At 38.8% G+C, this 26,109-nt stretch overlaps 1 protein-coding gene across 2 annotated transcripts in view; it reads right to left on the bottom strand.

Annotated features, from left to right (window-relative positions):
* Window positions 1-3,205: 3,205 nt before the first annotated feature.
* TM9SF2 (transmembrane 9 superfamily member 2) overlaps window positions 3,206-26,109 on the bottom strand; it is a 62,795-nt gene continuing 39,891 nt past the window's right edge. For both annotated transcript variants that reach the window (XM_016925490.4, XM_016925491.4), the window contains 10 exons: window positions 25,820-25,899; window positions 24,946-25,054; window positions 22,623-22,755; window positions 19,511-19,630; window positions 17,391-17,448; window positions 14,275-14,434; window positions 12,146-12,297; window positions 10,954-11,065; window positions 7,058-7,229; window positions 3,206-3,904 (listed from right to left, as the gene is read on the bottom strand). In XM_016925490.4, the coding sequence (XP_016780979.1) occupies window positions 3,837-3,904; window positions 7,058-7,229; window positions 10,954-11,065; window positions 12,146-12,297; window positions 14,275-14,434; window positions 17,391-17,448; window positions 19,511-19,630; window positions 22,623-22,755; window positions 24,946-25,054; window positions 25,820-25,899 (1,164 nt within the window). In that variant the 3' untranslated portion in view covers window positions 3,206-3,836. The remainder of the gene's footprint in view (window positions 3,905-7,057; window positions 7,230-10,953; window positions 11,066-12,145; window positions 12,298-14,274; window positions 14,435-17,390; window positions 17,449-19,510; window positions 19,631-22,622; window positions 22,756-24,945; window positions 25,055-25,819; window positions 25,900-26,109) is intronic.

The raw sequence follows: 26,109 nt of genomic DNA, 5'->3' as shown, positions 1-26,109 counted from the left end.
TAGGGCAGCAACTCCCGCTGGGGGCAGAAGTGGAGCCCCCAGAGGAGACTGACAGAGGCGGAATTGCGGGGAAGAGAAGTGGGTAAGCAGCGTCTCCTGTTTTATCGCACTTCTCCAGAACACGTGCAGGGCAAGCACATGTTTGTGACAATCTTCTTGCGATTCTATGCGGAAGGTTCAGACCCAGACTATGAGGAACACGGCTTTCAGGACAAGGTTTCCAAGAGAGACTGAGTGCCTTGTCAGCAAAGAGCTGGTAAAATTAGGGCTGGACCAGGTGATGGGGGCGCTGAGGAACTCGGCAACAAGGTTACCAGCAGAATCCTCGGAAAACAAGAAGCCGATGGCAAAGCCAGGTGGGAGAGGCAAGGAGAAGAGGGAGAAATCGGTCAGACGGGTTGTTTTCATTAAAAATGAAAAAAAAAAAAAAAAAAAAAACAACTAGCAGAAAGTTGGACGTGTTTTAAAATGGAAAGCATGGAGAGGGAGGGTTTAAACACAGAAGGGAAAATAAAGAGGAAAGACTCTCGAACAGACAGGAAGAAGGCGGGGTGAGGCTGTAACTAGGTTCGAGGTGAAGGTACAGTTGGAGAAACTGTGGGAGACACCAAGGGGCTACGGCGCTGCCCGAAAGCTTGGGCGGCCTTCTTGATGTGCGGGGCAAGGAGGCAAATGCAGACAGAATGCCGCCCTTAGCCGGCGAGCAGGACGACCCTGCAGCACGGCTGGGTCTCTAGAAATGACCTGGGCAGATAGAAGGCATGGGAATGGCAAAAGGCCATTTCTCCAGCAGGAAAACGCTGCAGTTACCTAGCTTCCCGGTCTTGGCTACACGTCCCCCTCCTTCGCAGCTGCCTGCGGCTATCATGACTCATGGAGAAGACTTCTCCCCGGGGTTCGTGGTCACTGGGGTCTCACAACATGCGCAACACAACTGTTTCTGTCCCGGGCCATACTCAAGCTAAGGAGATGGACCCCTGCTTCTAACCGCCTGCCATGCTGAGGGATGCTTTCCTGGAGAACTTTCTGGGAAAGCCGCAGCAGCGCACCCCTCAGGATGGCGGGATCCAAGCCCTGGAGAGGGGTCTTTTCTCCCCCGCCCTCCTCACTTGGCTCGCCTTCCTTGTCACTGTCTCCTTCCTCGGCTTTCCACCCTCCCTCCCTCCTAAGTCTTTTCCTTTATCACTCCAATTTCATTTTCCCAATTGCCTCTCCACTGTTTACGTGTGAAATACGGTTACTTAAATATATGAAGAAAAAGGCCGGACGCGGTGGCTCACGCCTGTAATCCCAGCACTTTGGGAGGCCGAGGTTGGGGCGGGGGTGGGGTGGATCACTTGAGGTCAGGAGTTCGAGACCAGCCTGGCCAACATGGTGAAACCACGTTTCTACTAAAAATACAAAAAATTAGCTGGGCGCAGTGGCGGGTGTCTATAATCCCAGCTGCTCCAGAGGCTGAGGCCGGAGAATCGCTTGAACCCACGAGGCGGAGGTTGCAGTGAACCGAGATAGTGCCATTGCACTCCAGCCTGGGCAACAAGAGTGAAACTCTGTCTCACAAACAAAACAAAACAAAACGAAGAAAAAGTTACACCAACTCTATCAGCTGACTTTTAAATCACTAAGCTAACTGTTCACTAAAGGAAAAATAAAATTGAAGAAACTTAACTTTGGCCAATAAAAACTAATCTGGTGTCTCAATCAGGATTTTTAAAAAGTAAAACCTCTTTGTTGAGTCAACCAGCCTATCTCAACAGCTCCCTAAGAGAATTACAGTTGGCCTTCCTTATCTGGGGGTTCTGCATATGCAGATTTAAGCAACAACAGATCAAAAATGCTCGATAATAAATTTTAAAAAACCAATACAATAAAAATACAAATGGAAAATAGAGTATAACAAGTATTTACAGAGCACTTACATTGTATGAGGTATTGTGAGTAAACTAGAGATGATTTAAAGCACATGGCAGGATGTACATAGATTATTTGCAAATACTTGCCATTTTTATATCAAGGACTTGAGCATCCATGGATTTTTGGTAACCACAAGGGTCCTGGAACCAATCTCCCATAAATACTAAGGGACAACTCTACCCATAAAAAATAAATACAAGAGATACATAAAACTGAAAGAAACTCTTCTATCTTAAATACTCCATGTTAAAAATGACCAGAGCTCCTCCTTTACTCTTCAAAACCAACAGGTCCGTTTTTTTAAAAAAGGACAGTGACATAAAATTATTCAGTAAGGCTGGGCGTAGTGGCTCACACCTGTAATCCCAGCACTTTGGGAGGCCGAGGCGGGCAGATCACCTGAGGTCAGGAGTTTGAAACCAGTGTGACCAACATGGAGAAATGCCGTCTCTACTAAAAATACAAAATTAGCCGGGCGTGGTGGCACATGCCTGTAATCCCAGCTACTCAGGAGGCTGAGGCAGGAGAATCGCTTGAACCTGGGAGGCGGAGGTTGTGGTGAGCCGAGATCTCGCCATTGCACTCCAGCCTGGGCAACAAGAACGAAACTCTGTCTCAAAAAAAAAAAAAATTATTCAGTAAGAACCCAGCAATATCATATAAGTGACAGCTAGTAATTTTAGTTGTAAGTTTAATGACAGTATCTGATTTGCTCTCCTAAGCAGCAAGCAGAGAGACCCTAAAATACAAATGAATATGCTCATAGATACAAGCAGACCGATACTTCAGAATCACCCTCCATTCCTATATTCTACATAAATGGATTTCAATTAGTCAGATGAATGTGAAAGACAGTGCATTTCTTAACTCTTAGAAGTAAAACTGTTTGTGAAATCTAAATTAAAACAATGAAATCATAAAGATGAAGACTTGCTAGTGATTGCTAATGTCCAGGTAATAAAACCTGACTTAAAATACTGTATTTTGAAAAACAAGTCAAAAATAGAAACTCCTTAATGACAATGTAGTAAGGCTCCACCTTAAGCACTTGCAGGTAATTCATCTGTCTAGATATGCATGACTTCAACCTCCTCTACTGCCTCACAGTGAACATTTTAGACAATGCCTTACACAGTGAAATTCCATTCAGATCAAAACTCAGAAAGTGTTACATTAACAAAATCCAGTAAAATCTGATAAAATAGTATAAATCATTTCAAAACACCTTGGTAAATAGATCTGTATTTACAGAACCTCCTTGAATATATAATAGGTAACGATGCAATGAAGATATTTTTATAATATTTATTAAGATAACAAATTTATAAATTGAAAGACTCAGAGGCACATAGTTTAAAAGGCCAATACCATGGGAATAATGAAGTCAACACAGAAAAGTAAGAAGATATGAACAGTTACAACCAATACAAGATTTTCTTTAAAAGCCACATTCCCCTGGTGAACACATCATAGGAATCATCCTTCAAAATTACCATGATAAAAAGTTATTTCCTTCAAAGAAAAATAATTCTTTCTGCCTACCGAGCCTAGAAAATCCTATTTACAATGCAGTGTCCTGCCTTTCATCAGTATTATTTAATATGGCCTCCTCTATTCTGCCATTAGAAGTATGGAAAATTTTATAGCTACTGTATTTACAAATGCACATAATATTTAAATTTGCTCTTCATTGAGAACAACCAAATATATACTTAATCAAATCACAATACAAATGCTTTATAGTGTTGAAGACACATCTTATGGGGGAAAGGTGTATGGGAAGAGGTTTATTTAGAATTACGGTGTTTCTGAAGGATTACTAGGCCAATAATTCTGATAAAACTCAAGGCAGTCACAAAAACAGGTCTTTGTTGATGAAGAGTTTAATTTATTTCTGTTTTAACTGGACACACTGGACTTCTTCAGTCAACCTTCACCACACTGTATATTTTGGTAACAAACCAAAAGCATGCAAAGAAGCCAATTGTTCCTATAAGAGAAAAAATAAAAATAAACCCCTTTTCAAAGGAAGTTTCATACTTTACACAAAAATACAGACTTACAATGACTAGTTCCTTAAAAAAGTCGCAAAACTATAAACTATTACCCACCGGGAATATACTACAGATCTATGAGCACGTCTGAAAAATATACGACCACCTCAAATCAAGTTTCTTACAAAAATTGGTAGAACTTTTTTCTACTATAAGATTACCTAAGCTTTCTACAATACACATTATTTTCCTTACTACATAGAAAAGACTGAAGGATGTCAACTGTCCTTTCCTATTTAAGAATATTTTACAACAAAATGGAAAACGCTACTAGAATTTTTTAAAGTATGAGATGAATACATTAAAACAGGTTCAAATAATGATTAAATGGGGATATTTTCTAAGTACAGTTATTGGAAGTTATCAGTCTTCAAAGAATTATAATAAAATAACTCAGTAAGTTTTTACAAAATGTTAAAAGTGACATGATTAGATAGTAACAAAAATGCATCCTAGCTGAAAATGAGGGACAGCATGGTAGCAGAGAACAGAGCAGCTCTGTCACAAACTGTGTGTGTCATCCTTGGGCAAGTCCACTGACATCTCCAAGCCCATTTATCATATTAACTAGGGAGAAATTTATCTGTCCTCATTGCCTCCATAGACTGTTATGTACAGTAAATGAGATAATTCATGAAAACAATGTATGGCTTGATTTTCAGGTATCAGTCTAGATTCCAAAGAATTTGAATGCTAGATGGGGACACTCAATGAGACAAAAATGAGGTTCAAAGGGGTTAAGTGACTGTCTCATGGTCACATGGATGGTACTTGTGGCCAGAAATCAAATGCGTTTTTTCTGACTTCAAGCATAGTACTCCTTGCACATGCACACATAAGGGACTATAAATAATCCTTGTATAAATTTTACATTTAAAGTCCCAATGGTTTTCACCATTGTTTTAAATGCAGTACTCTGAGAAAATATTAAAGGAGATTTTCTAAATCAGGAGACTATACATGGGACATTACCGTGGGAAATTACAAACATCATTATACCCATCCTTACATTGTACATGTATTGAGGCCCTACTATATGCAAAGCACTATGTGTGTTTTGGAGGACATACAAATATACCTTTTGCATGGTCAAAAGGATAATTATTCAGGCTAGGGCTGGGGTTAATTTCAGAAAAGCAATAATGAAAACTCAGTATATTTATATAACTTTGTACTTACTTGCATAAATTTCAAGATGACAAACAATATTTTAAGATGAGAAGAACATTTAATCACTATCCAGGCAACTCTAAGAAACTTTAGTTACTTAATTTTGTTCTTAATATGGAATATATGTACGTACTAAAAGTGGCGTCCTTCCTTTTGTGACAGAATAATTACTTCTGTTTTGTAAAATGGATTGACTTAAATACAATAAAATGGCATTGCTGTGGAGTACTGAAGCAAATACAGACCATACCCTATTTTAGAGAAAGGTAAGGCATTTAAAGGGCTCACTACTCCCTTATCCAGAATGCTTCCACCTGTTCACTAAAGGAAAAATACAATTGAAGAAAGTGAAACACACTATAAGTTACTGGTTTAACTGGTTGGTTCCATTTGATATGACTCCATAATTCAGATTACAAAATTCAACTCTGAATGAATGAAAATATAACACTTTAAAAAACAAAATCAGCTGGGCGCAGTGGCTCACGCCCAATCCGAGCACTTCGGGAGGCCAAGGCAGGCAGATCGTCTGAGGTCAGGGGTTCGAGACCATCCTGGCTAACATGGTGAAACCCCATCTCTACTAAAAATAAAAAAAATTAGCCGGGCGCAGTGGCGGGCGCCTGTAGTCCCAGCTACTCGGGAGGCTGAGGCAGGAGAATGGCGTGAACCTGGGAGGCAGAGTTTGCAGTGAGCTGAGATCGCGCCACTGCACTCCAGCCTGGGCAAAAGAGTGAGACTCTGTCTCAAAAAAATAAAAAATAAATAAAATAAATAAAAATAAATAAAATTTAGGTGATGGTTAAGCTATCATTTTCTGTATCATATGTCTGGAAAAACAACAGATATTCACAATGATTGTTATTTTTTGTGTGTAGGCTAGGAATAAATTATTCTGTATATGCATTTATGGACACACAGGGCACAAAAACAGTCATTCCTTGTTTCACTGGCTACTGCTGTTTTATAGATGATTTATTAAAATTTACAGCTCTGGACCTAAATTTATCACGTAGCACCAAGACACGCACCCCACCATGTCTGATCAATGACCTGGAATACAGAATCGGTGGAAGTGCCTTAAGCCTGAGAGAGCAGCAGAGGCCCTTCAAAACCTGACTCCAGGCTCTGAAATGCTAACAGATGAGTGAAAAGTAGAACAGTTTTAATTGGAGGAAAAAAACTTGTTCTTTTTTTCTTTTTGGCTCCTGCATTTTCTTCCATGACATGCGTGAGGAACTAACATTTTAAATGCACGCTTCGGGCAGCGTTACTTGTGACAAAGAAAGGTGCTATAATTCCTAAGTTCAGTCACTCACGCGACAAATGTTTACCAAGCTCCCGGGGCTGTGAGATACCGAAAACTTTCATCTAGTTGGATAGAGAAGATATATACATATATAAAATAAATACCAATAAAATACACACTATATCCTGTTCAATGCTTGAATTTTAAAGTGGAGATAAAAGCTTCTAGATTAAGGAATGTCCCATTATCTTTCCTTGATATCCCCTACCTACTCTCAGCCTCAGCTTGACGTCACCTCCTCAATTTCTACTTACTCCTAAACTTAAGTCACTATAGCTTCTACCCTATTTCTGAAGTGGCAAAAAAAAAAAAAGGACTGTGTGTACCTTTAAGAGGTTAACAGACGAAAACCATGAGCTGTACTGGCCCATGCGTCCCTGAACCTTTATCACAATTATGACCCTGTTTAGCCTTCTTCCCCTAGCTTCTGTTTCATCATCTTTATGCAACTCACAGGTGGGCAGACCCAACTATGCCTAGTTGTGCTGAGGACTAAATATGGGAGCACTAACAGAATAAGCCTTCATGGGTTTTAAAAAAGACAAACATTTATAAGTTATTTGTCTAAAAACTTACAAAATAAAAATAATCACTTAAATTCTAATTTTACCTGTAAAAAGAAAGAAGATCAAAACCATTATCATGGTATAACCAAAGTACAGAATTGTGCTTGCTGTTCCCGTGATCTGCAGTTTTGAAAAGAAGTAGTGTACTGCATAGATTAAGAAATAAACTGCAGTAAAGCCACTGGTAAGGAATGAACGCCATTGCCAATGATAATCCTAGGTAGTAAAGAAAAAAGAACAAGAATTACATTCCAATTAATAGATAAGATGTAGCTTACTAAGGTTCAAAGCAAGCATAATAAATGAGACAGCCCCCAATCTAATTTCTGCTATCAGTTCCAGGCTCTTTCTCCTATTGAACTTCACCCATTCCACTCTCTTCACTAAAGGTGCTAAGAAGCACCCACTGTCTTTGGTGGGGCTGCTTAAAAACTGGCTAAAAATGTGTGGAAGCAGCTTAAACTGTTTATGAATAATAAAACATTAGGCTGTATTTCAAAATTTATTCTTCCCAAAGAAAAGCGATGTGCAAATAGCTTACAACTTACTCACAGGGCTCGACATTAATACTACTTGTATTAAAGTCTGGTCAACTCTGTATTAGGAAGAAGATTATTCTATTAAGGCCTGGTTGGAATCCAATTTCAGCTATTACTAACATAATTTAAACAAGGCAGATGATTAAAATAGCTCTTCTTGCTTTTAAGTGGCTTATAGCTTAACAGAAGATCTTTTAAAAGAGAACACTTCACTATCTCTCTTGCCCTTTGGAATATGTGAAAAACAAATATATTCGAAAAGCAAACTGAGACTAGAAAATCCTAAATACACACACATACACACACACACACACACACAAAATGCAACAACTAATCAACAAATGCAGCAAAATTGCAGGGTATAAGATCAACATACAAAAGTTGGTTTTGTTTTTACACACCAGCAATGAGCAATCTGAGAAGGAGATTTAAAAACCTAATTCCATTTAAAATAGCACCCAAAAGAATAAAATACCTAGGAATAAATTCAACCAAGGAAGTGGAAGACTTGCACAATGAAAACTCTAAAATTCTGCTGAAAGAAATGACAGAAGACCTAGGCAAATGGAAAGACATCCCATGTTTACGTACTATTAGACTTAACACTGTTAAGACAGCAATACTCTTCAAAATGATCTACAGATCTAATGTAATCCCTATCATAATTCCAATAATCCAATGATTCAATTTTTGCAGATTGGAAAAGTTAATCCTCAAATTCAAATGGAATTGCAAGGGGCTCCAAATAGTCAAAACAATCATAAAAAAGAGCAAAGCTGGAGGACTCAGCCTTTTTGATTTCAAAACTTACTACGAAGCCACAGTAATCAAAATAGTGTGGTACAGGCCTAAGGGCAGCATATAGACCACTGGAATAGTATTGAGAGTCCAGAAATAAACCCATACATCTATGGTCAATTGATTTTTGACAAGATTGCCAAGACCATTAAATGAGGAAAGAACAGCCTCTTCAACAAATGGTGCTGGATAACTGGATATCCACATGTCAAATAATGTAGCTGGACACTACATCACACAAAATACAAAAGCTAACTCAAAATAGATCAATGACTTAAATACATGAGGTAAAGCTATAACACTTAGAAGAAAACATGGGGGTAAATCTTCATAACCTTGAATTTGGCAATAATTCTTTTTTTTGGTGGGGGGGTGGGGTAGGAGACAGGGTCTCACTCTGTTGCCCAGGTTCTGGAGTGCAGTGGTGCAATCATGCCTTACTGAAGCCTAGACCTCCTGGGCTCAAGTGATCCTTCCACCTCAGCTTCCCAAGTAAGCCATCACACCCAGCTAATTTTGTTATTTTTTATAAAGACAAGATCTCACTATGTTGCCCAGGCTGGTCTCAAAATCCTGGGCTCAAGCGATCCTCCCGCCTCAGCCTTCCAAAGTGTTGGGATTAGAGATAGGCGTGAACCACCACACTCAGCCCTAATTTGATAATAATTCTTAGATATGACACCAAAAGCATAAGAACGGAAGAAAAAAAACAGATAAATTTGACCTCATCAAAATTTAAAACTTTTGTGCAAAGGACATTATCAAGAAAGTGAAAAGGATAACCTATAGAACCAGAACTGCAAATAACAATCTGATAAAGATCTACTATTCAGAATAAATAAATAAACTCTTACAACTCAACAAAAAGACAAACAAATTTAAAAATAGGCAAAGGACTTGAATAGCTATTTCTCCAAAGAAGCTATACAAATGGCTAACAAACACAAGTACAAATGCTCATCATTAGTCATTGTGGAAATGCAAATCAAAACCAGAATGAGACACCGCTTCACACCCACGAAGACAGCTACAATTTTTTCAAAAATGGAAGGTAAGTGTTGGCAAAGATACGGAGAATTGGAACCTTTGTACACCACTGCTGGTGGGAATGTAAAACGGCACAACCACTGTGGAAAAGTTTGGTAGTTCCTCAAAAAATTGAACAGAACTACCATATGACCCAGTGATTCCACTCCTAGATATATACCTCAAAACCAAAAACAGGTACTCAAACGAACACTTGTACATGAATGTTCACAGCAGCACTATTCACAACAGCCAAAAAGTAGAAACAATACAAATGCCCATCAATGGATAAATGGATAAACAAATTTATCATTCTGCCATAAAAAGGAATGAAGTGGCCAGGCGCGGTGGCTCACGTCTGTAATCCCAGCACGTTGGGAGGCCGAGGCAGGTGGATCACGAGGTCAGGAGATCGAGACCATCCTGGCTAACATGGTGAAACCCCGTCTCTACCAAAAATACAAGAAGCAATTAGCCGGGCATGGTGGCAGGCACCTGTAGTCCCAGCTACTCAGGAGGCTGAGGCAGGAGAATGGCATGAACCCGGGAGGTGGTGCTTGCAGTGAGCTGAGATTGCACCACTGCACTCCAGCCTGGGCAGCAGAGCGAGACTCCGTCTCAAGAAAAAAAGGGAAAAAAAAAAAAAAAAAGGAATGAAGTACTACTATACATGCCACGATACGATGAACCCTGAAAACATGCTAAGTCAAAGAAGCCACACACAAAAGGTCACATATTATATGATTCAATTTGTAAGAAATGTCTGAACAGGCAAAACAGACAGAAAGCAGACCGTTGGCTGCTAAGGCCTGGGGGAAGTGAGGAATGAGGAGCAACTGCTCAGCAAGTATAGAGCTTTAATTAGGGGTGATAAAAATATTTTGAAACTAAACAGAGGTGGTGGTGGTGCAACACTGTAAATGCAGTAAGTGCTATTAAACTGTCCACTTCAAAATGGTTCATTTTCTGTTATGTAAATTTAACCTCCATTTTTTGAATAACACACTAAGTTTAATAAAGTTAGCTTTTTCTCCAATATAGACAATAAATATTAAATAGTAGATTTAACACAACCTAAATCTTTAAAATTCAATTCTACCTATTACATAAGGATACTATCATTTTGGTGCTGCCATGAATAGAACTCATTACGATGTGATTATAGAAACTTTTTAATGAATTTTCTTACTAGTTTACTTTTATTAAATTTTCAGTCTAAAATTTTTTTTGTATTTTTTAATAGATTATTTTATATTCTTTTATCTCAGGCATGATATAAATATTTGTATCACAAAAGTATTAATTTTTAAGTCAGTTAAAAAATAACAGTAAAAAGCACAACATACTATTCTCAGAAAATTAACAAGTTAAAGTCTCTAATAGTAATTTCCAACTAAATATACTGAACTGGGATATCTTAATCCTAAAGAAGGTTACATTTGATTTAGGAATACAGGTCAATGTCTATCATAATAAACATACATCTACAGAAATTATTTTAATTAATAATATACAAATTGCAATATGCCAAAGTTACTGTCTACAAATTAACATAAGTGAATACTGCTAATACATACCTCTGCACATAGGTGGAAATAGCAAAGAAGTATAGTTGCTTCAGAACAGGTAATAACCAAAATGATAAACACCAGAAATAGGAAGCCAAACATGTAATACATCTGGTGTGACCTATAATCAAACACGTCAAGAAGGAACTATAAATATTTTCAATTTGACACAATACATAACACAATCTTTTCATTCTTCTTGAACTGAAAAGGTTTGCTTTTTCTCTCAACTAACCAAACAAGACGAATTATCACAGGTTGGGATGGTGATGGGGTGGGGAAGGGGAGGAGTAGGAAGGATATGTCGGTATCACTGGACTTTACCTTCCTGCTCAGGGAGGCCTGAAACTTCTACTTATTTACATATGGCTAGACTACTCGTCTCCTGGTGAGCCAGAGATATTTGATAAAAAGTGACTGAAAAGGCAGAGCCAACTAAGAATAGGTAACCGTTTCTTATCACATATAATAAAACCAGTTGAATTTGGAAAATTAGTATAACGATTAAGAAGCAAAGATATGTTCTAATCACTAAAAAGCTCAAATTTAGTTCTAACTTTCTGTAACCTCCAACCTTGGTACTTCCTGTAACATACGTCAATGTGATCCAATAACAATCATGATATAACACTATATATAGATATACACACACACAGAATGGCTCAAAATGACTATTATGAGTTTTTACATGTGAACAAGCAATCGGAGAATGAAGGCATCTGAGAATTGCAAAGGACTCTGCAGGTCATCTAGACCAATCCCTTCACCAATCCCCTCCAACAAGTGCTCAGAGGATCTTCTCTGAATAGTGCAGATTAGTTAGGAACACAGGTTTGGAGAAACTTCGGTGAATTTTCTGTCACAGGGTTGCTGTGTAACACAAGCAAATTACTCAACTTACAAAGCCTCATTTACAGCTCTGTAAAATGGGGATAACACTCACCTCACAGAGAATGAAGTAGTAAGAATTAAGGAAGAGTAAGAATTAACAAGCCTTGAATTCATATTATACTAGCTGTTATCACTATTGTTCTTCTTCCCACATGGAAAAGATAAAAATAAGCTTTTGGCTTTTAAGATTTCTGGTTACTGAAGAACTGCTTACATTTACAGGATACAAATAGTAACCCATATAAACAAACAAAAAGGAAATATTACATATAATGGTAATGAGAATGAGAGGACTTTATCCTTAGCTTACCAAATACTATTCAGAATGAAGAAAAGCTGTATAAAGATGCAGCCAAAGGGCAAAATCCCTCCCATGATAATACCAGGCAAGGGCTTCGTGTAGAACGACTGTTCAGGAATCTGACGTGGAATCTGATTGGTTCGAACTGGGTGTTCAATGGCCTTCAGTAAAAAAAGGAAGGAAGAATTCATAATTACGTATCTGTCTCAAATATTCTTCTCTACATGAGATTATTTGCCTGCTTTTTTTCAGCTTCTATGTTGTCACTAATGGCAATAAAGTCTACTTAAGACATCAAACTGAAATTTGTCTTTGGAAGCCATCATCCAGGTACCATCAGGTACAATACTCAGTCTGTCTACTGGAACAAGTTAATACTGTCTCCAGCAGTGATCTACTGACTAATGGCTTTAGACACAGGAAAAAGTACATAGGAGATAAGAGAATACTTGGAAAATAATAGTTAATAAAAAGGTAGAGTTAGGCTTTTCATTTTCATTACATATGTACTGTAAGAAATCAGCTGGTTCTGGAATTTTGGTCCATGTATTTTTATTTGGAGGTACGCAATGTCATCTTTATTAAAATTGCTCAATTTTACTAAGACTTAAGAACATGAAAACAACAATGAATGGCTGTATGAAGCTTTACGACCATAAGGAGTTGGTGATGTTCTCGACTATTCTCCCTTTCATGACACACTACATGGCGGTATAAAAATCACTGGAACCTAAAGGACACAAGCAGTCACATGAGAGGGGAAGACAGTACAGATGTAGAAAGTCATTTCCTTGTAAGAAAGTTCAAAAATATCCTTCTATAGTTTTTGTGATGATAAACCAAAATTTAAAACTTGGTATTTTCATTAAGACCATACTTCCACAGACTAGATTATTATTTTACATGTAGGTGCATGAGGATACAGGCAGAGAATCATGTATATCAACTTTTATTTATTTCCAAGGCTGATATTAAATAGAAATACTATAAACTTCAAACCAGCAAAGTTTTGGAATTTCAAGTAATTGTTTAATCAATGTAATTAAAAAATTCAAACCCTGTCAGTTCACTACTTCTGAGGTATAAAGTCATCAATTAAACAAAATGCCGAAGAAGTTTAAAAAAATCCTTCAGCAGCCAGGCATGAAAGTGCAGCGGAGGCTGTGGAACAGTGCCAGCTTCTGCCAGGGCCTTCCGGGTCCTGCTCACAAAGTGTACTAACCACACAGTCTTTCTTTTACCCTGTGGACTTGATATTTTCAGAGGACAGGGATACTGAAGTGCGGTTAGAGACGGATACTGATGAGACAGAAGAATAAGATCTCGTTTTTGTTTTTCTTTTAGCCTGAGGGCAGGAGTGGGCAGCAAAGTGAGAGAAGGCCGACTGGAGGGTGAGAGGGAAACTGGTGGAAGGACTGAAACCTGATTATAATCTTCCTTAAAATCCAATATTATCAGGGAAGCAGATACAATTTATTTCCAGCAGATACAATTTATTTCAAAGCTACATATCAACCACAAACATTTGCTACTCTTACTCTGCAGCTACTTTTCTTACAGTGACTTCTTCTCTGCTTACTTAGCTAAGCTTTGTGCACTTTGGGAGGCCCAGGCAGGTGGATCACCTGAGGTCAGGAGTTCAAGACCAGCCTGGCCAACATGATGAAACCTTGTCTCCACTAAAAATACAAAAATTAGCTGGGTGTGGTGGCACATGCCTGTAATCCCAGCTACTCGGGAGGCTGAGGCAGGAAAATCGCTTTAACCCTGAAGGTGGAGGTTGCAGTGAGCCGAGATGGCGCCACTGCACTCCAGCCTGGGTGACAGAATGAGACTCCATCTCTAAATGAATGAATGAATGAATGAATGAATGTTTTCATTAGTTTATATCAGCATTTCTTTCCCAATTAATCTATATTAGCTTCTATTCACTTAAAAAACTTTGAAACCTAAGTTTAGATCTGTAACCTCTCTACCACGCTCCTAAATACTACTACTATTTTAAAAATATTCTATGAAATCCAGATCCTAAAGGACAAGTTTACATCTTTACACACTTTTATGGTATCTTTTGAGATGGCATATGCTAATTTCTGCAGCTAAAATTCACCTGAATAAGTTAACACCTATAAACTTACATTCTTCTTAAAACCAAAGTATGCACCAATAAACGTCAGAGGCACAGATATGCAGAACCAAAGGGCCAATATGGCAACCAGTGTCCCAAAAGGAATAGCTGCTGAAGATCCTTCTCCCCAGAGGATCAGATTCATTATAAAGAAGTCAGCAAATACAATCCTGAAAGACACAACAGGCTTTTGGGTAAAACCAGAGATAACAAAATGCAACAGTAGTATGTAATTAATATGACAACTTCTATGTTTCTAACATATATATACAAAGAAAGCTGAACTGCTGCATCACAGGATGTCTGAATGTAAAACTTGACTAGAAACTACCCAATTGCTCTTCAGATTGGGTTTGCCTGAGTTAAACTCCTCCCAGCAGCCTATGAAAGTCAGTTCTTTACATGTTTTCATTACACTTGGAATTGTCAATTCTGTTGTTTTAATTTGTATTTCCTATTGAAAACTGCAGCAGGCGTCTGGTGTTTGCTGGCTTTTTTGGTTTTACCTTCTGTGACGGGCTACTGACATCCACTGCTTGGTTTTCATTTGACCTGCATGTCTTGCCAAGTCATGTATGTGAGTTATTTACATATTCTACTTACTAATTCCTTGTTAAATATCTTGTCACAGTCTGTGGCTTTTTTTGAACCCAAACATCTAAATGTGTGTAGTTAATTTCCGTTCAGTCTTTCTTCTGAATACATTTTTAAAAATATGGTTGTAATCACACAATAATCACTGTACTTCCCCCACAGTTTTTAAGCGCAACCACTTTCCCTTTTATCCTTTGTGCACTCTGCTTAAGAGAAGAAAGCCTTCCCTAACCTGGGACCATGAAGATGCTCTTCCATATTTTCACACAGTAGTTACGCCTGGTGCATTTAGGTTTGACTCCACCTAGGACTGACAACTCTCTCCCTTCATGAAGAGAATCAGCTGTCCCAGCATCACTTATCTAACAGTTCCTCTGGCTCATGGTGCCACATCTAGCACACTGCCATGGATGCAGGGCCTACTTCTGTATTCTCCATCCCAGCAGCCCCTGGACTTTCCAAACACCTTCACAATGCTTGATCTTTTCATTAAGAAACATGGCAAATTTCCATCTCTTTCGAGTTAATAATCTTGTAGGCTTGTCATATGGACTGTGCATACTTTGAGAGGTTATTTCAGGCACTGTATGGGTTTTCTGTGAATAGAGCCCTCTTCCAGCACAACTACCACTACCATTAAAACATTTAACTGGTTAATGGTGCTGTTTAGGATCTTGGAATATTAGTTGATACCTAGCCATTTTGCCAAACTCTTTTTATTAATTCTACAAGTTTTACAGTTAAAATGTGTTGGTGTTCTTTGTATACAAATAATGTTATCTATAAATAATAAGATGAAATCCACCTTTTTGTTTCCTCCTTTACTGTGAACAGAACTTAAACAACAAGCCATGAAAGAGATTTAGTGAGAATGTCCCTAGTGTTTTATTATCAGCGATGTTGGTTCTGAATTAGAGATAAGATTCTTTTTAATACAAGGAAATATTTCTCTATAAATTTTTTTTAAAACCTGAAAACAATGCTCAATATTATCAAAGGCCATTTTACTGCATCTGTTGCAGTAATTATATGCAGGTGTTTATTTATGTAGAATTGTATGACTAGATTTCCTGTTATTAAATGATCCTTCTATTCCTAGGTGAACACCAAGTCCCCCTGCCCCTGAATACTTGAGTTCTTAGCACGCTCTATTTACCTGCTGGTAAACACCCACTGTTAAGAGTAGGATGAAGAACATCAATCAGAGAAGGGTTGATCAGAGACACAAAAGAAGAACCAGCACAGGATAATTTTTATGAAGCCAAAAAAGGAAGGAGTTTCAAGAAGGTATTCCAATGTTAGACAATACAGAGAAGCAGAAACAGAGAAAATGGTTTCTGGATTTGAAAATGGGAACATTATTGGCAAACTTAAAAGTTTCAGTAAAATGATGGAGAAAAATACGAATGACGTGGCTTTACACTGCAAATGTTTACTGAGAAAATGAGAAGAAAGGAGTATAGACTATTTTTTTCAAGGCATTTTGTTGGGAATAGAAAAGAAATGAGATGGAAATAAGAAGGGAAGATGTTTATGATCCCTTTTTAGGGGAGACATGAGCCTATTTGGAGGAATAAAAGAACCACATAAGTAGAACATGTGAGAAGGGAGCAATGGAAGATGTGTGAGACTGGAGGGAGAGGTGCCTGAAAAGCAAGATTCGGAGATTCTGCAGGAAATCACAGTCTTGGTAAGGAAGGACACCTTCGTGAGTTGACAGAGGGAAAGAAAACAAAGGACATGGCTTGAGAAAAGCATAGAAATTTGAATAGAACCGATAACTGAGAAGAATGTGAATCTTCGGTGGAGGTGATAGAGAGAATATTTATCCCAAATGTGTATTAAAATGCTGCTGCCATCACACTTGCATTTCTAGCCTGCAAATGGAACAGTTGTGATTTCTAGACTTCATCATCCTTGGCTTTCTTTATTGCTGTAGCCTGTTCACGTGTCAGTTCTTGCCCCCCAGAAATGTGCGGGTTTGGGAGGAAGTGGGTTCTGCTTCTAGGAACAGAACCACATCAGATAATCGAGAGGAGAAGCAGTTCCAGAGAGTGAAGGATTTTTGTTTTGTTTTGGATTTGTGGTGGCTGCTTATTTTTTATTTTTGGTGTATATTACTTTACTTAATGGAATAAACTCTAAAAAATGGCAATGCTTTGGATAAAAATGGGAAAACATATGCTTGCCTGAACTATCTTCAGGATTCCTTCCTGTGCCTGGGTCAAAAGCTTTAAATGCAGCCTACAGAACAACATGTCAGACTGACCACTAAAAACCAAGAAATAGAAAGACTTTGAAGAGAAGGAATTAAAACATTTCTCACGTCTAAAGGTACTTTCCCCAGATAAGACATGTGGTAATCATTTGGCAAATGTTTATAAAATATTTATTTTACCCCTTTTCAAAAATTAAATTTACTTTCTTAGGTACATGATTTAGAGACACGGAGGATTAAAGACTCGACGACTGAAAATTTGGGGACTAACATGTAACTATGTTAAGAAAGTAATTCTTGAAAAATTCACTTACCCAGGACAAAGAAATGATGTTAATAAAACATTTGTTTTCCACTTCTCACCTCCAAAGGCTATAGAAGAAAACAAAAGTTGTATAAATACAGATTTTCTTTAAAGCAAACCAAATATCCATATTACAAGTCTGATATTTGCCAAACTGTCAGACAGCAATGAGTACTCATTCCTAGAAAACAGTACTAGCAAATATAATATGATATTCCTTTATTAAATAATCCAAATCTGAGACATACAGGATGGGATTCCCTAGGTAAGTCCTGCTCTAGAGAATCAGAGGCAAGTCATCAAGATCAGTTCTTCTTTTCCCCTCACAACCAAAAGAATCCTTAAATCCTGAGCCAGTATCAATCAATGGGCCTAGGCACAGGAAGGGCACACGGGATTCTCACTTATCTTGCAGTCAGTTTCAGAATTTGTTATAAAACTGGGAACCGTCAAGCCTGATGTGCAACACATTTACACTTCCACAGTAGGCCAACTCTTCCTCTAGCACTGTGGTTTCTAGGAGGAACTGTGGTTCCTAGGAGGTGCGTGTGTCAGATGAGGCAACTAAGAAGAGTCGAAGGGTTATGACCATTTGACAGACCATGTTTGCTAATATATGTTTTACTCTCCTTTGCCCCTCTCCAACTTGCTTTTTTTTTTCCAGTTTAAAGAATTCAAATACTGAAGTAGCTAGAGTGAAAAATGAAAGTACACCTCTGCTCCCAGTTTAAGTCAGAAATGAAACTGGCTGAGATCTCAGAACAGCTGTGATTTTTAAAAAAGTTTTAACATAGTTGATAGGCAAGTTTAAGTGCCACTTGCCCTAAAAGAAAATAATAAAATTATATATACACATAAGATCATATATATGTATCATGATTTGAACTCACAGTGTTTCTGATAAACAGACTGTTATGAAATGATTAATTCTGGGTTTACTACAATTTCAGTCAAAATTCAAGTAATACAGGATCTGCAGCTGGGAGACCTGAAGGATGGGGAGGCATTAGTGAGTGGAGTGCAGATGGGAGCAGGGTGTGGGAAAGCAGGCAGCCTGGCCGAGGAACCGACAGAAAGCCAGTGTGGCTGAAATGGTGAGAAAGGGGGAGTGTGGCATGAAGTAAGGCTGCTGTGGCAGGCAAAGGGCTGACTGTATTTTGTATGCATTAAAATCCGTATGATGGCCCTAACCCTACCTCCTTTAGTAAAGGGGAAGAAAGAACTTGACAAAATTCACAGAAATTAAAACACACTTAAAACACACATACATACAGGGCTTCACATACTCAAGAGAGAACTGTGTCTGACAAGGTCTAAGTTAATCTTCTACTGGGGGCTGAGACTACCCAACCCCACATTCAGGTTGTCCACGTAACTCTACTGTGCTTCACCTCAAAACTTCTTCACATTGCTAGACCGTGGGGAATCACTGTATATCCCAGACGAGACTGTGGCATTCCCGAGGAGGCCAGCTCTGGTCCCTGCTGACCCTGCCAGCTGCTTTCTAAGCCATCCAGTCCCATCTCAGCCTTACTCTGTGGCCGTGACCCTTTTGTTTCACTGAACTTTATTTTACTTCTAGAATGCAAGAACACAAGAGATTGTGACTAATGATATTACAAAAGTAACTTTCCAGGTCTCCAAAATAATGAGATCTTTGTTTACTTGAAACAGTGTATTTTTATAAATATTAAATTGATACAATGTAAGTATGACTTCTCATATGTAAGAAAAGGTACACCTAGATACACTAGTTGTTTTAGTGAAAAAAATCAGTGATACTCATTTGTATACTTTTCTCCTTTATTAGTCTATATGTGCGTCTATGAACACAGCAAATCTAAGCTGTTCAGCCCAACCTGTTAGCCAAAGCTTAAAGAAAAAAAGAGGGAGGGGATAGTGGATAAGTGGCACAATTTGCTTGTTTCACTAAACATTTTCGAACAAATAAATTTTGGGATAGTAACTCATGTCACAAAAGGAATCACCAAGCAGGCTCCTTTTAACTAAGAACAGACCCCTATGAGGCACACTATTTACAAAGCATCACCATCTGATACCCAGGTCAGACCCACAGCCGCAGCAGAGTCCCTTCCTGATCAGACGCCAGTCACAGTGGCTTTGACTTACACTTATAGAATCTGGCAGCAACATAGCCTGCAGGGGTGCCCAGCAGCACCCACAGGACCACAGCACACGTCATCAGCGCTCCTCGGTTGGCAGGTGACAAAAATCCCAGGCAAGCGAAAACTAAAACACAAATCATGAAAGGCTGTACATGTTATTACTCTGTTTCCTTTGCTGTGAAATGAGAGAGAAACCCTCTCATTTTTCAAACAAGAAAAAAATACAACTTCATGCAAAACCATGTGCTCTCCTACCATGCAGCTCTACACAATCTTAGTAATATTTAGTGTACTGCACCAATCTGATCATACATGAGGCAAACTTCACTTTGGAAGTTTCTTGTCAGAGTCCAGAATGAGAGATCACGTCCTTCCTGTGATCAGGGGAGGCTGACTGGATGCTCAAGAGTGCATTTGACTCTTCTGAGATTCAAGTACAGCCTTTAAAATTGACATAAGTGAAAATGTTTCCACTACGAAATATTCCCACTGTTCTTTCATTAAAAAATATGGGGGTCCTCTGGGGGTAAAAAAAAAAAAAAAACCAAAACCTTACAACATTCAAACAGAAGAGACATATATAATCTAATGAAAGAACAAAATGAGGGAGAAAGATTTCATATGGCCATTAGCTTTTCACAAATTACTGAAGGACCTTGTCAGCAATGCGGGGAAACCCTGGCCCTACCTTATTCACGTGGTTAGCTTTGTTTGCTCTTCCCTATGTAAGCCTTCCTACTAATGAGAATTAAAATGCTATATTATATTCATAGAAATTCCCAGCTTTAAGCTGGGGCTCAGAAGTTATAAGGTGCTCAGAATCCCAAGGTGAGTAGGATACTGCTGAGAACTGAGTTTCAGGAGGCTCAGCAAGAAAATCTCCAGTTTCCCCCCCTATTGTTTCCCCCAAAACGTGCATGACCAAGCACGTATGTGAGCAAGCACGCACACACACCTCTGACAAGCACCAGACTCATGATGAGCAGGAAACACATCAGGGTAGCTTTAGAAGATGTACCAGGATTTCAGCTAAAATGCAACCCCTTTCTCCTCCTCGACCTGAAAAATGGACTGCCCTTCAGCAGAAAGTTCCTATTTGAGGACTTAAGGAAAATTATTCCCATCGTATTCTATCCTAGACTCTCTGAAACTTTCCTTCCTTAAAAGTTCACTTTTCTAGCTGACCGCAATAAAAACCAGAGCATCGCAGAAGACAGCTCCTAATAAGATTTGAAAGCAGGAGTTGGCTGGGTGCAGTAGCTCACGCCTGTAACCCCGGCACTTTGGGAGGCCGAGGCGGGCGGATCACGAGGTTGAGAGATTGAGACCATCCTGGACAACATGGTGAAACCGTGTCTCTACCAAAAATACAAAAATCAGCCGGGCGTGGTGGCAGGCGCCTGTAATCCCAGCTACTCAGGAGGCTGAGGCAGAAGAATAACTTGGACCTAGGAGGTGGAGGTTTCAGTAAGCCAAGATCACGCCACTGAACTCCAGCCTGGTGACAGAGCGAGGCTCCGTCTCAAAAAAAAAAAGAAAGAAAGAAAGCAGAAGTTTATCTTCAAACATTCATTCTGCTCTAAGTCTAGTTTGGCTCTCTGTCACCCAGTGCCTTCACCCTACCCTCTGTCCAAACCTTTTTTATGACACCTTTTCCTGACCTATTCTCTTTAGTATGACTTAACTTCTCTTTAGTATGATATAGTTACAAATTCTAGCTCTACCTATCAAAATTGTATCTCCTTAAGTTGTTAGTAGATTTAAAAAAAAAGATATCCTAGTCAGTCTTCAAAATGAACCTGAAGGTGTGAGTTTGGTTCCCAAACTTATTCAGTGCCAGACATTTGAAAATGATACTGCTCTTTGCAAAGCATTTATATAATTAATTTTATCATAAAAATTTGGAACAACTTTACTAACAAAAATAACTATGGTATTACATATTTAATATGTAATCAAACATAAAAAATAAATGTTTACTAAAAAATTATTAAAGGTTAGTTTCTGAATTCTCCCAGTATATTCATTTGTTGCTATTTATCAGTAGCAGGCATCAATAAAGTAAAATACATTAAATAAAGGTAAAATTTAGAAAATTCTATTCATAAACCTTTTTTATCTTCCAATTAAGGAAACTGGAAGACAGTGGAATTAACATATACCCAGAGGTAGTTTCAGAACAACCCCTGTGGCTATCAATACCTCTAAGGAACATTTATTTAAAAAAAAAAAAATTGTCCTAGTTGGCAAAAATCTAAATACAATTTCTGAAGTCGCTGAGGTAGCTCAAAGAAGAGAATCTTTTTATGGAGGAAGGAAGGTCTTTCCTACACACTCACTTTCCCTAGAGGAGAGAGATCCTGCTTCCTAAATCCTCCCCAGATGAGAAGGATCTACACAGTGCTTCCTGCCCCATCCCTTCTTTTCCCACCCTCCTCCCTCCGTGGAAGCCAAGAATATCCTGGAACCCTAACCAGACTGTGCCTGCCCACGATGGCTGGGTAAAAGAGACCCTAAATGGTCCCGGTTCTGGGCTGTTTAGACTCAGATGCTGATGGTCTTAAGGACCTGTTCATCTCCAGCCCAGTGCCTCCCTGACAAAGGCTTGGTCTAGGAAGAGCTGAAGGGAGAAACCAAGAGTCAGTCTTTGGGTGCAGCTAAGCCTGCCCCAAGTCACTTAGATTTTGAGAACCTAAAGGATGCTCAGAAATAATCTGGCTTACCTACCCACTTAGAAAAACTGTGGTTTTTGTTTTTTTTTTTTTTTTTGAGATGGAGTCTTGCACTGTCACCCAGGCTGGAGTGCAGTGGCGCAATCTCAGTTCACTACAACCTCCGACTCCCAGGTTCAAGCGACTGCCTCAGCCCCGCAAGTAGCTGGGATTACAGGCACCTGCCACCATGCCCAGTTTTTGTATTTTTAGTAGAAAGACGGGGTTTCACTATATTGGCCAGTCTGGTCTCGAACTCCTGACCTTGTCATCCACCCGCCTTGGCCTCCCAAAGTGCTAGGATTACAGGCATGAGCCGCCATGCCCGGCCAGAAAAACTGGTTTTTAAGCAATTACTGTATTTAGAAAGTATTTTCTACTTGAAAATTTTCAGTTAACACTTACATAGAGTCACAAAGGTCATAATTAAAATCTGTGTCCCGGATCCTAGAAAGACTGATAGCAGCATCCCTTTTCTTGGAGGACGGAATATATCACCATGAACAAGTTTCCAGCCAAATTCTTCCTGGGCATCTTCCTAAAAGGGGAATGAAATCAGTTTGATTGTCTCATGGTATCAACAAGACAACTATAGACAGTTTGTTCACTGTTGAATATGCTGTTACAGAAAACAGGTTTTTTTTAAACTTAAAAATGTTAGTACCTATTTCAATTTTGAAGAATACAGCTTGACTCATGGAGATTAATATGGCTTTGCTGAACTGTCTTATATGTCAGTTTCTTGAATTTATGACATTAAGGTCTACAAATATACTTATTGAGAAACTTTACAAAGACAATGTGATTGCTACCTAATTCTACTCTAAGTCAAGCTTTGTGATCTGACTTGATGACGATTTTTAGTCACATTCTATCCTCTTCATCCTACTCTTAATGATCTCCACAATAAGCAAATGGCATTAGCTCTCATATTCTAGCTACTTTGCTAATACAGTAAGCATGGATGTAAACATTCACTGAGCACCAACTATAAGCTCAGCTCTGTTTAAAACACCAGATACCACAGTGAGTGTAACAGAAAAATTCCTACTCTCAGGAGTACATGATCTCATTGGGAAGGCAGACAATAAACAAAATAAGTCAGGAAAGTATACTGTACATTAGATGGTAATAAGCGCTATACAGAAAAACAGGATGTATGGGTGTGTGCAGGACAGGATGTAACATGTGATGGCTGGGAGGGGTTCAATGGGAAGATCACATTTTGTAAAGATCGGAGGGAGGTAAGGGAACTAGCCATGTAAATGAGGGGCAGACCTTCTTAGCAGATAAAACAGTGAGCTTCGTGAAGGCTCTGAGTTGGAAACCTATGTCTGCCTGGTCTGAGGAACAGCAAGGTAGCCGGCACAGGTGCAGCAGAGTGCTGAGGTAACGTGGGGCCTTAGAGGCCACTGTAAAGCCTCTGACTCTTGCTCTGACTGAACAGAAGTCCCTGGAGGGCCGTGCTCAAGAGTGAAATGATCTGACTTCTGTTTGAGCAGTTTCACTCTGACTGCTGTGCTAAGAGATGGGAAGTAGGACAGGGTTGTGGAAGCAGAGTCACCACTGGCCTGGTTCCACATGGCAACGCTGTGCAAATTAAGATAAAACTCCATTAACAGCAATTATGTGGAACAGCCAATTATAAGCAGAGTATTTTAAAATCATTTTAATATTTAATAAGACATAAAATCAATAAAAATCATAGGAAAGAGACTATAGAGTACAAACGTTAAAAGCTTATAAATATTCATATATATTTTCCCCAATCAGAACAGGTCAGAGAGGTTGGGGGACAGGAGGCTGAAGAAGCTGGGGGAAGAGAATACAATAAAAACCTGAGTTTTTTGCATTCATTCCAAATTACTGTGATTCTTGTGAAAATTCTTTTATTATGCTGCCACGAAATGAAGAGTAGAAAATGTGTAACACTGTGCAACTTAAAAAGTTTGAGACTAAAGAGGCTGGAACATGCAATTATTTTAAATATATCAAAAGGTTGAAATGATACAAATTTGTTAAGATTAATTTTAAAAAATTAAACAACTACACAAATAAAAATTGCTTAGGAGTTATTCCATTCAACTTTGTGGTTTCACAAACGGGTATGTGTCAGGGATGGAGAAACCTTACAGAGTTGTAACTGTGCACCTACACCCCACGCTGCACCAGTCCATTCCCACACAGGAGGCTGTGAACAGGTCAGCTCCCAAGGCTGTGCTGACTCCATTTTTATTTTTATGTTTTTTGAGACAGAGTCTTGCTCTGTTGCCAGGCTGGAGTGCAGTGGCACGATCTTGGCTCACTGCAGCCTCTGCCTCCTGGGTTCAAGCAATTCTCCTGCCTCAGCCTCCCGAGGTAGCTGGGGCTACAGGTACCCACCACCACACCCAGCTAATTTTTGTGTTTTTAGGAGAGATGGGGTTTCACCATGTTGGTCAGGCTGGTCTTGAACTCCTGACCTCAGGTGATCCGCCCACCCCGGCCTCCCAAAGTGCTGGGATTACAGGTGTGAGCCACCGCGCCCAGCCAAGAATATTAATTCTTAAGTATCACTTTCTTATTTGAAAACGTGAATTCAAGATAACTTTTGAGAAGAATTTTTTTGTTTTTGTTTTTGTTTTAAGAATGTTTTAAAAGCAGATTCTAAAGCTATTATTTTACCTTTTCGCAAAATAACAATAAACAGTGTCCTTGGCAGACTAAAGACTAAAATGCTTCCACTTACCGTAGAGTCCATCTGATTATATCTAGCAATATCTTTGTGCAGTGTCCGTAACATAATCATAGCTACCATTCCAGATAAGAAGAGAACAATGACCAGGGAATTCATAATGCTGTAGAAATAAGCACATCATGAGTAATCTGTAGCTTAATCCTAGGAACAGTAAAACTCTTTTAAAAACTGTTTATTGAGTAACATTAAAACAGTCTTGATCAAAATCAAAATGAAAGCTATCTAAAATCCAACAAATTCAATGAACTGTGTTCTTTCATGTTTCCCTCCAGTAGATAAATAACATTATATACTTATCATAATACAGTTTCATAGTCTGTTTAGAACTAGAATTTTTTGGTACATGGTCAATATTATGAAATAACTACTGTGCCCAAATCACTGCCACAACAAAGGACTGGCTTGTGCCCTCAAGAAATTTACTGAAGAACAGCTTTACTCAGTAAATTAGTGAGTGTCAAAAAGATCAGACAGCAATAGGAAAAGGAGGGTTATGGCAACATGAACAACTCTAGATAAAAGTTTTGAATCATGTTTGAAGGGGATAATAATAAAGTCATAGCAACAACAGCGGCTTCTGTTTCTGAACACTCTTATGTGCCAGACAATGTCCTCAAATGCTCTGTCCCATGATGTCCTTTAATCCTCACAACAATCCCGTAAGGTGGGTATTTCTAGATAAAGAAACAGACGCCGAGAAATTAAGGGACCTGCCGTGACTCACAATCAGTGGCTGAAAGCCAGGATTTGAACCCAAGGCCAGACTTTTGAATAAAGTAGAGAGGATCTGAGAGTAAATGAGATGTTCAAAGGGACAGAGGGTAGAAAAGTAGAAAGCAAAAGCAGGCTAACTCTGTACTCTTACCTAAACCACTGAATGTGGGTATGAGGCATAGACTCCAGAATATAGTCCCATCTAGACGCCCATCTGATCTTATCATCTTCCTAGAGGAGATTAAAAAATCTCTTTAAGTAAACATCTGCTGACAGCACATTAAGAACAAAAAAAAATCCCATTCAAAGCTTGTCCTTCCATTGAGTCAACAATTGCAATTTCTAAATTATCTAACTTTGGTTAGTCCTGAGATTTGGAGAGTTTCAGATTTACTAAAGTCTAGGGGAAATCAGAGTAAGATTATGCAACCAAAAAAAAAA

Source organism: Pan troglodytes, chromosome 14 (assembly GCF_028858775.2).
Source record: "Pan troglodytes isolate AG18354 chromosome 14, NHGRI_mPanTro3-v2.0_pri, whole genome shotgun sequence".
NCBI classification, from domain to species: Eukaryota; Metazoa; Chordata; class Mammalia; order Primates; family Hominidae; genus Pan; species Pan troglodytes.
This window is presented reverse-complemented; position numbering and strand designations above follow the sequence as displayed.